Consider the following 14,106-nt stretch of genomic DNA (forward strand, 5'->3'; position numbering starts at 1 on the left):
AAACTGCAGTTGACATTTACAACTTTTTTTAAATTTATTTTTATTTTTAATATGAAATTTATTGTCAAATTGGTTTCCATACAACACCCAGTACTCATCCCAACAGGTACCCTCCTCAATGCTAATCACCCACTTTCCCCTCCCTCTCACCGCCCCCCAATCAACCCTCAGTTTATTGACATTTACAGCTTAAATTAAGACATCATACATTATTAACTAGGTTCTTGTGTTCCAGAAACAGTTACAGGTTCAAACCTCTCCACTCAGCTTCCTATTTCCAGATAAGGATGATCAGGTCACTTATCACTAGGTCTCAGCTTCCTAATCAATAAACAGGGGGTAAAAATAATTACTTCCTAGGGTTGTAATGATTAAAGGGGACAAGGTGCTTTGCATGATACCTGGATACTCACACAGTAACTACTGCTTTAAAAAGTCAAGGAGTAGGAGACATAGTACCTAAGTGGGTCATCCTACAAAGGAAAAAATATTTTTTTTTTCTTCACAGTAAGTTGGACATGCTTGGTAATATAGCAGGCCACATACTTGTTAGTTTTACAAATATTATTTCTAATATACTTCTGTCCTTTCTTTGAATACTGAAAGTCCATAATTTAGTTTTAAATGGAAAAGAAGATTTCTACTGCCCACAGAAGAAATTAAAATGCTAAATATAGCAAACTAATAAAATTTAAAAACTATCCAGTTGTCAAACCATTGTTTTTCAAAGCTCCAAAAAAACAAAAACCTATGTGGCAAGAATTCTATTTGAAGAACTCTGCATTTGAAGAATAAAAGTCAGAATTATTCAAAACTGTCCGAAGTGAAATTTATCTAAGATATTTTATGATCTCCCATTATGCTGAACTCCTATTATGTTAAAATAAGTGCCTATCACAAGACCAGGAAAACCATAAATTCCTGTATTTTAATTCTATTACACTGATTTGTAAACTGACCTTGAAAGACAGAGTAATTTCACCTTTATAAGATGGGGCTGGGACTGCAGCCTGCCTTAAACATTATTCAAAAGATATTTAAAAATAAATAGGGTTTTAAAAAGCAACATAGTCACATTTAATCAAATACCCCCAAATGGAAGAACACCATGATCGCAAATGAAAGAAACAGTAGGAAGAACAAAAGGAGAAACTAATTTGAACTATTTCAATATTTGTATGCCTCCTTATATTAACACAACTGTTAAAAGCTGTAGCCTAATTATCCCACAGATACAAGTTTTTAAAGTTTGATTCATCCTCTTCCCAGACACTTGACCTTTTCTTTAGGTAGGTCTGAGTTTGCCATTTAAAACAAGTCTTGCAACATTTTTTAGAAACAAAGCAAAATGTTCTGTAAATAGATGAACTATTATGCTGAGCAAACATGCCAGAAGGATTTCAAATGAAAACCATAGGGACTGTAGGGACAGCACAAAGGATCCAAGAAGAAATTAAAAAAAAAAAAAAAATGACATTAAGGTCGTAAATCATGTGCTTCTGTGACATGAGAATCACCCCAAGCAAACAGACTTCAGGTTGGTGGGCCCCAGCGCAAGTTGCCACCTAATGCCGAGGCAGAATCGGTAGAGACTGTGAAGAAATGAGTTCAGTAAAAAGCAATTACTGTGAGCAAAGGTAAAAAGGTACTGTCAACCTACTTTATTTCTCCCAAATAGAATATACCAAGGTTAGGCCTGCAGAACAATTACCTCTTGTTCTATGCAACCTCCTGGAGTCCAGGCATTACTGAATTATTCTGAAAGGTGCAACCGCACAAAGTATCATTATGAAATGAAAGAATTGCAGAGCTGAAGAGGGCTTCCAAGAAGATTTGTAGTGCTTCTCTTTGGGCGGAGGGGTATCACAGGCTTCTCTGGGAAATTAAAACTATATACCCTGTTCCCAGAAATGTGCATAAAGCGTACAGAGGCACAGTCTGGAGCTCCACTTGTAAGAGTTCGAAGTTTATGAATCCTAGACTCAGAACTACTGATCATGTCCTTGTTCCTCGTTTTAAAATCCAGAAATTGAATCCCGGATTTATTTGTCCAAGATCACACAGCAAAGTAACAGCAGAGCTGACGCTTAAACAAGCCAGTACGCCTGACTTCAAGATGCTCCGCCCCACTCTACTTTAGAGTGAGGCTGTGATTATCTGTATCCATACAACTCTGAAGTCACTCATGTTGCTGTCTGAATTAGTGAAATTCATGAGTAAGGATGAGAACCCTTTCTCCCCCTGCCCAAAGATGGAAAAAACCCAACCTTAACAAGTATTATGGCTTCAGCAGTCCTGGCACCCTATCACCTAGGCTGCTACTTGGCAACATTACTGTTCCTACACCCCATCTCCACCAGCTGAGACTCCGTATTTCTGCAGTAGAGCTCTGATAGCTGTACTTTCAATAAGTACCCTAAAAAAGTACGATTGAATGATTCTCAGATGATATCCTACAAATGCTGGTTTACAGCAGTGACTTTCCAACATTTTTTTCAGAAGCTCAATTTTTTTTTTTTTTTTTCAAATCAAGTCTTATTTGGGAGTCCAGATACACAAAAGCAGAGTGGCTGAGCAGGCTCTAGGAGCCAGTTTGAAAATCAATGTTGTAGAAGGCACATCACTGGTAAATGGGGCCAGGAGCCGTGCTTCCCTGCTCCTGGGTCTCAGTTTCTTTATTTATGAAACAGTTTGTCTAGATTATCTCTTAAGTTCTCTTTCAGCTCCAGTATCCTATGATCCCACAACACCACAACTACCACTAATAGCTAATAGCTACCACTAATAGCTAATATTTAGCAGGTGCTTGCTGTGTTCCTAACACTGTTCTACTAATTGATTCAATCCTTAAAAATCACTCTGTGAAGTACTATTAATCTTAATACTGATGAGGAAACTGAGGCCCAAAGAAGTTATCTGACAATAACTATATTTAAAAATCTGTACATACGTTCTCTCTTATTTAATCTATAAGACAAAATTGGGAAATAGAAACTGAGATTTAGAAAGGTAGTTAGTTACTCATCTAAGGTCAAAAAACTGGGATTTAAATTCAGGTCTACCAGGGCGTCTGGGTGGCTCAGTCGGTTAAGGGGCTGACTCTTGATTTTAGCTCAGGTCATGATATCACGATTCCTGAGATGGAGCCCAGTGTCGGGCTCCACACTGACAGCATGAAGCCTGCTTGGGATGCTCTCTCTCTGCCCCTCCCCTCCTTGCTCACTCTGACACACACACACTCTAAATAAATAAACAAAACAAACTTATAAAAAAAAATTCAGGTCTACCACCAATTCCAAAATCCATTCCTTAACCAATATATCAGCACAGGTTGGTACATCACAAAATAAATTATATCTATTTAGATTTTATTTTTAGCTAATCTCTATACCCGACATGGGGCTTGAACTCACAACCCCCAGATCAAGAGTCTCACACGCTACTGAATCAGCCAGGTATTCCTACCACGAAATCTTTTAAATGGCATCCATGCATGTCTTATTATTGTGGTATTAATGGTATGTATTCATATTTTTATGGAGATGATTTATCTCCCAAACTAGATTATGAACATTTTGAGGTCAAGGATTATTTTTCTACTTCCTACTCTATGAAATATGGGCTGTGAATCATGTCAATCTGTACTTAGTTAGGAGTAATCTGAGTCCAAGTTTTTATTAACTTGATTTCTTTCATTAATCCAAAGTAAACACACTAATTTCACTAAATCAACTATTGAAATTAAAATATTTCCCAAGTCAGTTGCTGGAAGGGGTTAAAAACAAAACAAAACAAACACCTTATTTCAGTCTTAGGATTTCACATTTGCCCTTGGGGTGAGGAACTATATTTTAGTGTCAACATTAACAAGTTATCCCTTTTCCAGGTACTTTTCTCAGTAATGCTTCTTGCCATTTTTCATTGTATCACCTGACAGGTAACAGACGGAGAATAAGCAGATGTTTAAAGACAAGGATGGAAAATCCTGGAAGGTGCTCATAACACCTACTTAGGCCACTTCAAAATACTAGTTTGACATTTCACAGGAAGTAGTGCTTAGTGAGTAGTATTCCTTAAACACTTAGCAAGTAATAATGCTTAGTAATTTTCCTTGAATACCACGTTAATCTCGGACGTGCGTGGCCTATGGTCAAATATACAATCATCTTCCAACTTTGATTCATTGCCAATATACTTGACATTTGCCCCTTAAGACCACTGCAGGTCTCCATTGCTCATCCCCAGCTCCACGGTCATACCAGCATCCCCAGGAGAACTGTAATTTCCCAGCTATGAACTACTTTAAGCATGTTTTTGAGACTCATGTTAATCTGACATCCATATAAATTCACGTAACACAGATAAAGCTAGTCATAGTAAGAATTGGGACATACTAGGATCAAGACACTTTGGTTTCCAAATGTTGACTGAACAGATCATCTAGGACAGGAGTTCTTAAATCTTTCAGAAATTTCTTTAACATATAGACGCCTGGAGCCCTTCCTCAGACTGATCATTGTATCAGTTTTTTGGGGTGCTGCCCAGATACCTGTAATTTTAATAAGCACCACAGGTGATCACGATGCTTATCACAGCAAAACTCATCAGGTCTTCATTCACTAAACAAACATTTAATGAGTGCCTTCTGTTGATATAAAATTTAGAATATAAGCATATATTTTCTTTTTAGTGTAGTTTCTTGGATCACAAATTAACAAGTAACTTGAGGAATAGGTCCATGCTCTATGTTCTTTAAAAAACAAAATCAACTTTCCTTACCACATCTTTATACCCAATATCTAGCAGGGCAGATAGCAGGAAAATGGTGCACTGCTTTGATCACCAGCCCCTTGAATAAAGTGTGTTGATATATCTTCAGGTATTGCATCAGAGAATACTTTTTAAGCCTGGACCCCAGGGCATCTTTCTAAGGAATCCACATAAATTGTGTGTGTGTGTGTGTGTGTGTGTGTGTGTGTGTGTGTGTGTGTGTTATTAATTCTGCATTGAGCCTAAGCCAGAAAGACTCTGACCCTAGTATTAAACTTTTTTTTTTTGAAGTTTGGCTATGAACCCCAAATAAAATATAAACCAGGAAACGCATATAAAGAGTAGGGAAGTATCTCAACAAATAGCACTTTCTTTTCTCCATATCACAACCCTTATCTCTTCCTTATTCTTGTATCATCTCTGTTCTCTAGACAGTTTTCAAGTAACAAAATGCCACTTGGCTATTTTGAACCAGGAATTTGTGAAAAACGCTTCTCAAAGTTTGTTCATCCTGAAATCACATACTGCCGCTCAAGTGGGCACATAAAATCTCCCCTACATCAGGAGAGTTGGGAAGAATCCATTCCAGATGCTGTATTATCTCCCTCTCTGTGGTGTGCATTTTAAGAGAATGGTGGCATGAAACTGGCAGTAACCAAGGGGCACCAGTGTAAGATTGCTTTTGCTGAGAGAAGAGTTCCAATGTGGCAAATGTGGGAGAGAAGTCGTTCAACATTTGGGTAACAAACCACTCCTCCAGCTATGTTCTCACACGGGTCACCCACCCACCCACATGTGACAGGGTCTTTGTGTTGTTGGAAAGGGGAGAATGGCCATCTCAAATCTTTTTTGTTAGGCTTGTTAGAGAATAGTAGGAAGGCATGTGGAGGGGGATAAGACACACTGTGGAACCCACAAAAGAGAAAATGGGGAACAAGCTGGTGCTGCCACATCAGCACAAAGAGAACTCTTTGGTGTCCTTCACTGCCTGTGATGGAGATGAAAAAAGGAGCAAAGAAACAAAGTCACCGCAGTGATGTACCAATTTTACCCACAGATTCTCCATGACCTTAAATATCTCCCTACCTGCTCTCTATAAACCCTTCAGAATAACTCCAGGATTTCTCTCCTTGTCTTAGAAAAATACTAACTTGGGACAGGAAAAAAATGAAGTCTTTTTCAAAAACCACAAGAAACAAAAATTCACAGCTATCGAAAGCATTCTTTACTTACCAATTTTGTAACGTCTTTCACATCATCAGTCACACGGTTCCTGCAGAGCCCTTTAGTTTTGACCAGAGGGTTAAATAGGAGCAGCTGAAGATAAATGCAAGTGACAATCCAAGTCTAGATGAAAACAGAAAAACTGCTGGTGATGACCAGTGAAAAACTGTAATCACTCAAACGATTGCATCTTATACCTTAAGGTGGAAAGGACAATCTATATTAAACAAACAAACAAACAAACAAAAAACTACTGCCTTAAATATAACTTAAATGCTGAGTGTTCAAAATATGCTGACCAAATTTTTAAAAAATTGTCTGTTAAAATGTGGTTTGGATTTTCATTTCAATAACATTATTGCTAACTCTTGTCAAAAGCTTTCTAAGGCCAATTTCCTAACGGCAATTAGGAATGAACATGTAGCAACTTATAAACGATCTACCACTAAAGGTGTTTTCTTTTTTAAACTAGGAATGTATGAAATTCATACCTTAAGGCACCAAAAAAGGCTTTCTATACTTTAAGTGTAGACTGTTTGGCAAGTAGCAGCAACCCCTGAGCAGTGCTTTAAATCCGATAGTATATGATAGTACTCCAAGTGAGGGAGAGAGATGTATTTTTAGATCTGGGACAGAATTTAACCTCATTTAAGAGACATCAAAAGAATCATCGTTTTTAATCACAGCTTTTAAACCACTTAATAAGGAAAAACATTCCCTTAGTGAAGAGGAAGACATTCCTGAACCCTAGCATGATCTCTCTCTCTCTCTCTCGCACACACACACACACACACACACCACATGTGTGCTCACACACACTTCTCCTTGAAAATCCCACCATGTTTTGTAGTTACTTTTATGCAGGACTTATTTTTTCTTACTACACTAGATTCTAGGTTTTTAAGAACCTGGGCACCCGATTCTCTTTTATTTTTTTTATTTTTTTTATCCTTATAACACACAACACAGCACCTTGCACATTAAGAGCTCTTTATGTAAATATTGGCTGGATGAATCAGTGACCAAAGTAAAAACTGTCTAATGCTTCAAATTCAAATCCAATTTATTGAGCACATATTATGAAACAGGGACTGTGCCAGTCACTAGAGAAACAAAGGTGATGAAGATGCCCTTGAAACTCAGAGGCAGGTGCATAAAGAACACACACACTCTATGACAAATGCTTTGAGAACACAAAGAAGGAAGCAATTAATCAATTAACCTTAAAGGAGGAGAACCCCTTGGCAGGAAGACAGTGCCAAGAAAAGCCAGAAAAAAAAAATGGGACTGTGGCTGGCTTTTGGAGGACAAGGAGGAACTTGCAAGAGTGGACAAAGAAGGGACACGCATTCCAGGAAAAATAAACAGCATGAGCAAAGGCATGGATATCTGAAGACATTTTAAAATGTGACGGTAATCTTTTAGGAGTTAACATTTGTCTATGGCATCTTACAATTACACAAAGTCCATGTGCACATGACTAGAAACCTTTCCTATTTATGTAACTAGCCAGGTACTTTTTAAAAACACTGGATTATTTTCAACTAATATCTGCACACTAACTAGGTGTCACACTGGACCAAGTGAACATCAGCATTTACAAAATTTCTGAGAGTACAACGCTACCTACATAGATAAGAGTGGCTTGTAAACAAAACCTAAGCCTTTTCATTGTTTTAGCATCGTGACCTATTCTAGCAGTAATCCTGTTTAAGTTTGGTTAAGGCTACTTTGAACACTGAGGGGTCATTCTGTTCATAGCACTGTCTCCCTTGGATTGAAATGAAGACTAAATTGTGCAAATGATTTCCTGAAAGCAACCAGGATGTTCTTCAGCAGGTGGATAAACTGTGGCATATCAGACAATCGTATATTTTTATTAAAATATTAACTGATATTAATCATTAATCATTAAAAAGAAATGAGCTATCCAGCCATGAAAAAACATGGAGGAAACTTAAATTTATATTATTAAATGAAGGAAGGCAATCCAAAGAGGCTACCTACATACTGTATGATTCCAACTATTAGGACGTTCTGGAGAAGGCAAAACTATGGAAACAGTAAAAGGATCAGCGGTTGCCAGAGATTGTAGGGGGAGGGATGAATAGGTGGAACACAGGATTTTTAGGGTAGTGGAAATACTCCGTATGACACTATAATGGTAGATATTGGCCACTGTACATTTGTCCAAACTCACAGAATGCAACATTAAGACTGAACGCTAACATGAACTATGGACTCTGGATGATTAAGAGGTGTCAATGCAGGTTTATCAGTTGTAATAAACATACCACTCTGTGCATGTGTAGGGGCAGGGAGCATATGGGAAATCTCTGTACTTTCCTCTCAATTTTGCTGTGAACCTCAAACTGTTCAAAGAAAGAAAAAAAAGTCATTAAAAAAAATCACTTCACTGTGGTGAGAACAAACTTTAGGGTAGCAATAGGTAGAAGAAACAGACCACTTAAGGGCTATCGTTATCACCCAAGCAAGAAAGGGCTGTAGCAATGCACTGACCAGAATTGGTTTGATTCTGGATGTCTCCTGCGGGCTCAGCCAATAAGATTTCCTGATAGCTGGAGTGTGATTTGAAAGAGTCAAAGGTGACCCCAAGGATTCTGGCTTGAGCAAATGAAAAGATGGTACTACCATCAACTGAAGTGGGAAGGCTGATGGTGGGGAAGGTCTGGAGGTCAGATTAGGAGTCGAATTTTGAGCGTGTGAAGTTTGAAATGTCTTTGAGATATCTTACTGATGATACCAGGTCATGATATTTGAATCTGGGTTTAGGAGGTAAGTTTGGGCTAGATACATAAATGACAGCCTCTGATGTATAAATGGAATTTTAAGCAAAGAGTGGCTGAGTCCATCCAGGGAATAAGTACAAATGGAAAAAAAAAGAACAAAGGACTGGGTCTTACAGTGCTCTAACTGTAAAAGGTCTGGCAGAAGATTTAGAAAGCACAAAAGAATCTCAGGGAGAAGCCAAAGGAGTAGGAGGAAGCCGAGTTTAAAAAAAGAAAAGTTAGGTTAAGGAGAATGAGGTCGAACTACGTCAAATACTCATAACAGGTCAAGTAAGATGAGAACTGAGCACTGACCACTGGATTTGGCAGAGTTCAGGTCACTGGTGACATTATCAAAAACGGTTTTACTGAGGCAGGTGCAGGAAAAAGCCAGTGGGGTGTGGGTTTCAGAGAACATGAGGGAGTAATTAGAAATGGTGAATGTAGACAGCTCTTTTAAAGAGCTGTCCTTCAAAGGGGAGCCAATAAGCAAATGAATAAATAAAAACAAGTGGGGTAGTAATTGGCAAGGACTTGAGGGAGGGGAGAGTTTTCTCTGCAAGCTGGTAGGAGCACTGGGAAGTGTGTATGCCCCTGGGGCTGATCCAGCAGGAAGGTGCAACTGGGCGACGTAGGTCAGAAGAGAGGCAACTAATTGCTGGAGCAATGTTCTTGAGAAGGCAAGAAGCGGGGAGATCGAGGCGTCAAGCACAGGGGCTGGCCTTACGTAAGAGTACATACAGTTTACCAGTGCTATCAGACAGAATGTCCGAAAATGTGAGTGCAGATGTGGGTGATTTTTCAACAATACGGTGAATGACAGCTACCCTCTATGTGTGCCAAGCATTTTGTATATCTGATCATAAACAAATTTCAAGTTTCATATATTCTAATTCTAATGATGGAGAAATTGAGCTACAGAGAGATTTGGTGACTTCTAAGTGGTAAAAACCCAGGTCTGTCCACAATTCTAAATCCTGTGCTCTTCACCACCCAATACTGTCACAGTACTCCCACAAAGCTGTCACATCATTGGTGAGAATTCCAAATAGCACAGTTCTAAAACAGTCATAATTTTTAAAATATTGAGCATATCAAGACAAGCATGTTCCATAATCCATGTCAGTTGAATACTCTGTTTTTCAGATTACCATAATTTTAATATGTTCTATTAGTTTTTAAAAATATACTAATACAGACTTCTATAACAATTGCAAAATAATGTCACCAAGGCAGCGTCAAAATATTTTTTTTTGCATCAGTTATATACAAATACCAGTGAAGATAGATTCCTGTAAAATGAGCAAAAGCCTATTTGGTCAGGGCTAAAATTAAATCTGTTAATACATTCACACATCTCTGACAAACTTGTATTTCTTGAAGCACTTTATTTTAAAGCTGTTAAATAAACTTATGTTATAATTTAACTTTGTATATACTTAGCTAGTAGTAAGGAATAGTCACCTTTTGTTAAATTCAACAGTTCACTCTGGCAAAACTAGACATTACAATAGAGAAGAAATCATAGAGAAATGTCCCTCATCAGTGTTCTCGTGAGAGCGCTGAAATGCAAAGCCTATTTCTTTGTATGGAAAAGTAATTTTTCAGTATTATTCTATAGAGAATACAGACATTTTTCTAACATATAGTACACACACTTCCTTGACTTCTTAAACAGTGGGAAGAAGTACTAAGCTTTACTTTTTTTTGATGATTCAGGTTCATCAAATAAAAGAGTGACTAAGTGAAATAAGCCAGACATAGACAAATATGGTATGATCTCACTTACATGCAGAATCTAAGAAAGAAAAAATAATAATGGTAACGGAGTAAAGTAGAGTGGTGGTTATCAGACACTGGGGGATATCTAGATCAAAGGATACAAACTTTCCAGTTATAAAATGAGTAAATTCTGTGGATCTAATGTACAGTAAGGGGACTGTAGTTAATACTATATTGTAAAGGATAACTATGAGGGGATAGTTTGCTGTCATTTCATGACGTATGCTTATATCAAAGCCATCACATTGTACACCTTAAATATATACGATTTTTATTTGTCAGTTATACCTCAATAAAGGTGAGGGGAAAAAACATTCCAGGTATGCAGTTGTGACAACCTTTGCCTAAGTAGCTCCAAATTACTGTATTTGACTGAATGACTGTTTTTAAAATGTTATTTTAGTTTTTGTCGGCTGGCTTCCCAGTTTACCAGTTTCTCCCAGTCTGTCAGGTCATTATTTGCAACACAGTTTACTGCTAGTATGCCTGTTTCTAGCCTCCTGCAGTCTCAATGGCAAAACACAACACATGGACCACAGTGGGTGCCTATGGTAGTCAGAACTCTGGCAAAAAGATGGCCATGCCCTAATTCTTGGAGCTTGTGAATTTTTTGCTTTGTATGGCAGAATGGACTTTACAGATGTGATTAAACTAGGAACCTTGAGATGGAGAGCCTACCCCGTATCTTCTGGGTCCAAGAGAGTGCTACAGCTCCTCACAAGCTAAGAATGTTTTCCAGCTCTGGTGAGAGAGCCGCAATAAAGGAAGAGGCGGAAGATGTGACATGGTAAGGACTTTACTTGCCATTTCTGGAAATGGGCCAGGAGTCAAAGAATACCAGTGGCTTCTAGAAGCTGAAAGAGCAAGGAACAAAGTCGACTTCAGAGCCTTCAGGAAGGAACACAGTGGCCCTGACACCTTGATTTTAGCTCAGTAAGTCCACCAAGTTTGGATTTCTGAATCTACAGAACTGTGACATAATAAGTTTGTATAGTTTTAAGTGGCTAAGTTTGTGATAATTTGTTATAGCAGCAACAGAAAAAAAATCAGAGCTTAAGAAACTCACTTTTTGAATGAATCAATGCATGAATGGTATAGTGCTGCAATGCCCAAGCTTTTCTGGTAAGGAAAATAAGCTGCCTCTGTCAGTATTCTGGGCCCCCAACCCCTGCTTTAAGCAAAGCAGCTCAGCTTTTTTCCTGCTTTATTTGTTCATGCTTCTGGGTAAGATTTTGTTTAAACAAAGGTTTCCAAGGGTAAGAGAGAGAGAAAAAAAACACACAAAAAAACACATGCTTTTGAAAACTAGTGGTGTGATGGCAGAGAACAGAACATGAATCCAGAAAACCTCTCAACTCCTTTACCGTGTGACCTCAAGTAAGCCAGTTAATTCTTCCAAATGTCTGTAGTGTATAAGAGGACAATAGTTTTTGCCTCACGCACTTCATGGAGCAATGGTGAGGGGATCAAATAAAAACTTTTCCAACTACAGGTGCTGTGCAGTTATTTGCTGTGCGGTTTGTAGGTTTTAGATAGTCAAGGAAACCAGGGAAAGAAGGGCTTCAAACTGAATACTCAGGGAAAGGACTTTACATAGTCAATCTTTCATGAACAAAGAATAGGACCTTTGGTATGGATATTTTGACACCAGTACTGGTTTCACACGTGTTTTTCAATGTATTTCTTAGTTCTCAACTGTGTTGAGAGTAGCTTCAGTTAATGCTGCACTTCCAATTAAGTGAGGTTTTTCCCCATCTTTGGTTTCACACTCTTCCTCTTTCTCTAATTTCTGGAAACCCTAACAAAGGTCCAGGGGTACCTAAATGTGGGGGTGTGCACGCACACACACACACACACACCCTATTGGAGATAGAATGCTGAAGCAAAATGTCCCTGTGTTTGTGACTTCTGCTCTAAAATGTATCTTTTCACTTTGGGCAATCATCTCACTGGTTTTTTGTTTTGTTTTGTTTTGTTTTTCCTGTAACATTCTCTGCTTCTGCGTATGACATTTTTCTTTGGCTACTTTGTTTTAGCATCCTACAACTTTTCTCTCTAGGTCACGCTCATTATGTGATAACCTCTCATTTCATGATAACCTTTCATTGCACAGACACATTAATCTTATTGTCGGCAGTTCTAGATTTTTTATTTGGAGGCATGCGTCAAAAATGTCCCCCACATACTCCCCACATCACGCAGAATTCCACTAACCCTTTCATTGCTAATCGTTGCCTTGAAATTATTTACATGATTAAAAAAAAATGAGAAATCTGTATGTACTCTTAGAACTAAGCCATACGATAGAAATAGTTCTGGTAGAGGGAAATATAGGGAATTAACATTCACACTTAATTATGAATGACAGAAAAGCAGATCTTTTTCTGGGGAGTTTTTATAGTGGCAGATCATACTGAAAAGATCCTTTGAAGAAGAGGGGGAAAGTTGCAGGAAGAGGCCAGAGACCCTGAAGACCTGAGACCGATGTCTCATTTTTGTTGAGAACCAGTCTCAGCAGATCCCAGTGGGACATTCATCTGCTCGTTAATTCTTCCCGAATATAAGAATCTTCCTTACAATAAAAAGCCACATGCCAGGAAAAGGAGCTGCAAAATCCCCCCAAAGCGAACTATTTACTTGATCTGAACATGTGTTATGGCACAGAAGTCGCTTTGCAAACTTCTTTCCTTTGGTAGAAACTAACATGATTGCAGCCCAAGAACATCAGGGGAACATATGCTGTTTGAGAAATCAGAAGATTCCTAGCTTCTAAACTTAAAGAAAAAAAAAAAATCCCGCAAACTTTTCTATGAACTTGAGAAGCGATTTTAAAATAAGTGTTGCCAGGGCCCACGTTACAGACCTCTCAAAGTCAAAAAGGTAGTGCGGTGTCTGCGTAGCTCGTTTTCTTTGTGCACAGACCTACAAAGTGGTATTGGGTCTGCCCCGAACAAAACACCAGCTGCTGCCAAAAACAACATTCATCTTCTCTTTAATCTGGAATGCCAGCTAGCGAAGCAGGCAGTTCCCTTGTAGCCCAAATGTGCTTTGGAAACAAGCCAACTGGCTTAGCTACCCAGAGCCAGGAAAGCAAGTTACCAAGATACAGGTATAGTAATTAGTCCTGAGTTCAGGTCTTTTGAGGTCATATGAACCATATCCTTCAAAAATAATCGTAATGTAAACTACCAACAGACTCTGGTTCGGTGAATAACCATTTAATTCTACAGAACTTCTTCCTTCAGATTTAAAAAAAATTTTTTTTCATGTATATTTTTGAGAGACAGAGCATGAGTAGGGGAGAGGCAGAGAGAGAGGGAGACACAAAATCTGATGTGGGCTCCAGGCTCCCAGCTGTCAGCACAGAGCCGACGTGGGGCTTGAACTCACGAACTATGAGATCAAGACCGGAGCTGAAGTTGGACACTTAACCGACCGAGCCACCCAGGTGCCCCTTGATTTCTAATCTTTAAGTAATATACCACTAAACATTCTAGAGAAAATACCGAATCATCCTACACAAATTCTTCTCTAGTAATCA

At 38.5% G+C, this 14,106-nt stretch overlaps 1 protein-coding gene across 7 annotated transcripts in view; it reads right to left on the minus strand.

Moving 5' to 3' along the window:
• Positions 1-14,106, minus strand: part of KITLG (KIT ligand) — a 97,081-nt gene that overhangs the window by 44,921 nt on the left and 38,054 nt on the right. For all 7 annotated transcript variants that reach the window (XM_053226585.1, XM_053226586.1, XM_053226582.1 and 4 more), the window contains exon 2: positions 6,004-6,117. In XM_053226585.1, coding sequence (XP_053082560.1) covers positions 6,004-6,117 — 114 coding nt within the window. The remainder of the gene's footprint in view (positions 1-6,003; positions 6,118-14,106) is intronic.

This window comes from Acinonyx jubatus, chromosome B4, assembly GCF_027475565.1.
Source record: "Acinonyx jubatus isolate Ajub_Pintada_27869175 chromosome B4, VMU_Ajub_asm_v1.0, whole genome shotgun sequence".
Classification (NCBI taxonomy): Eukaryota; Metazoa; Chordata; class Mammalia; order Carnivora; family Felidae; genus Acinonyx; species Acinonyx jubatus.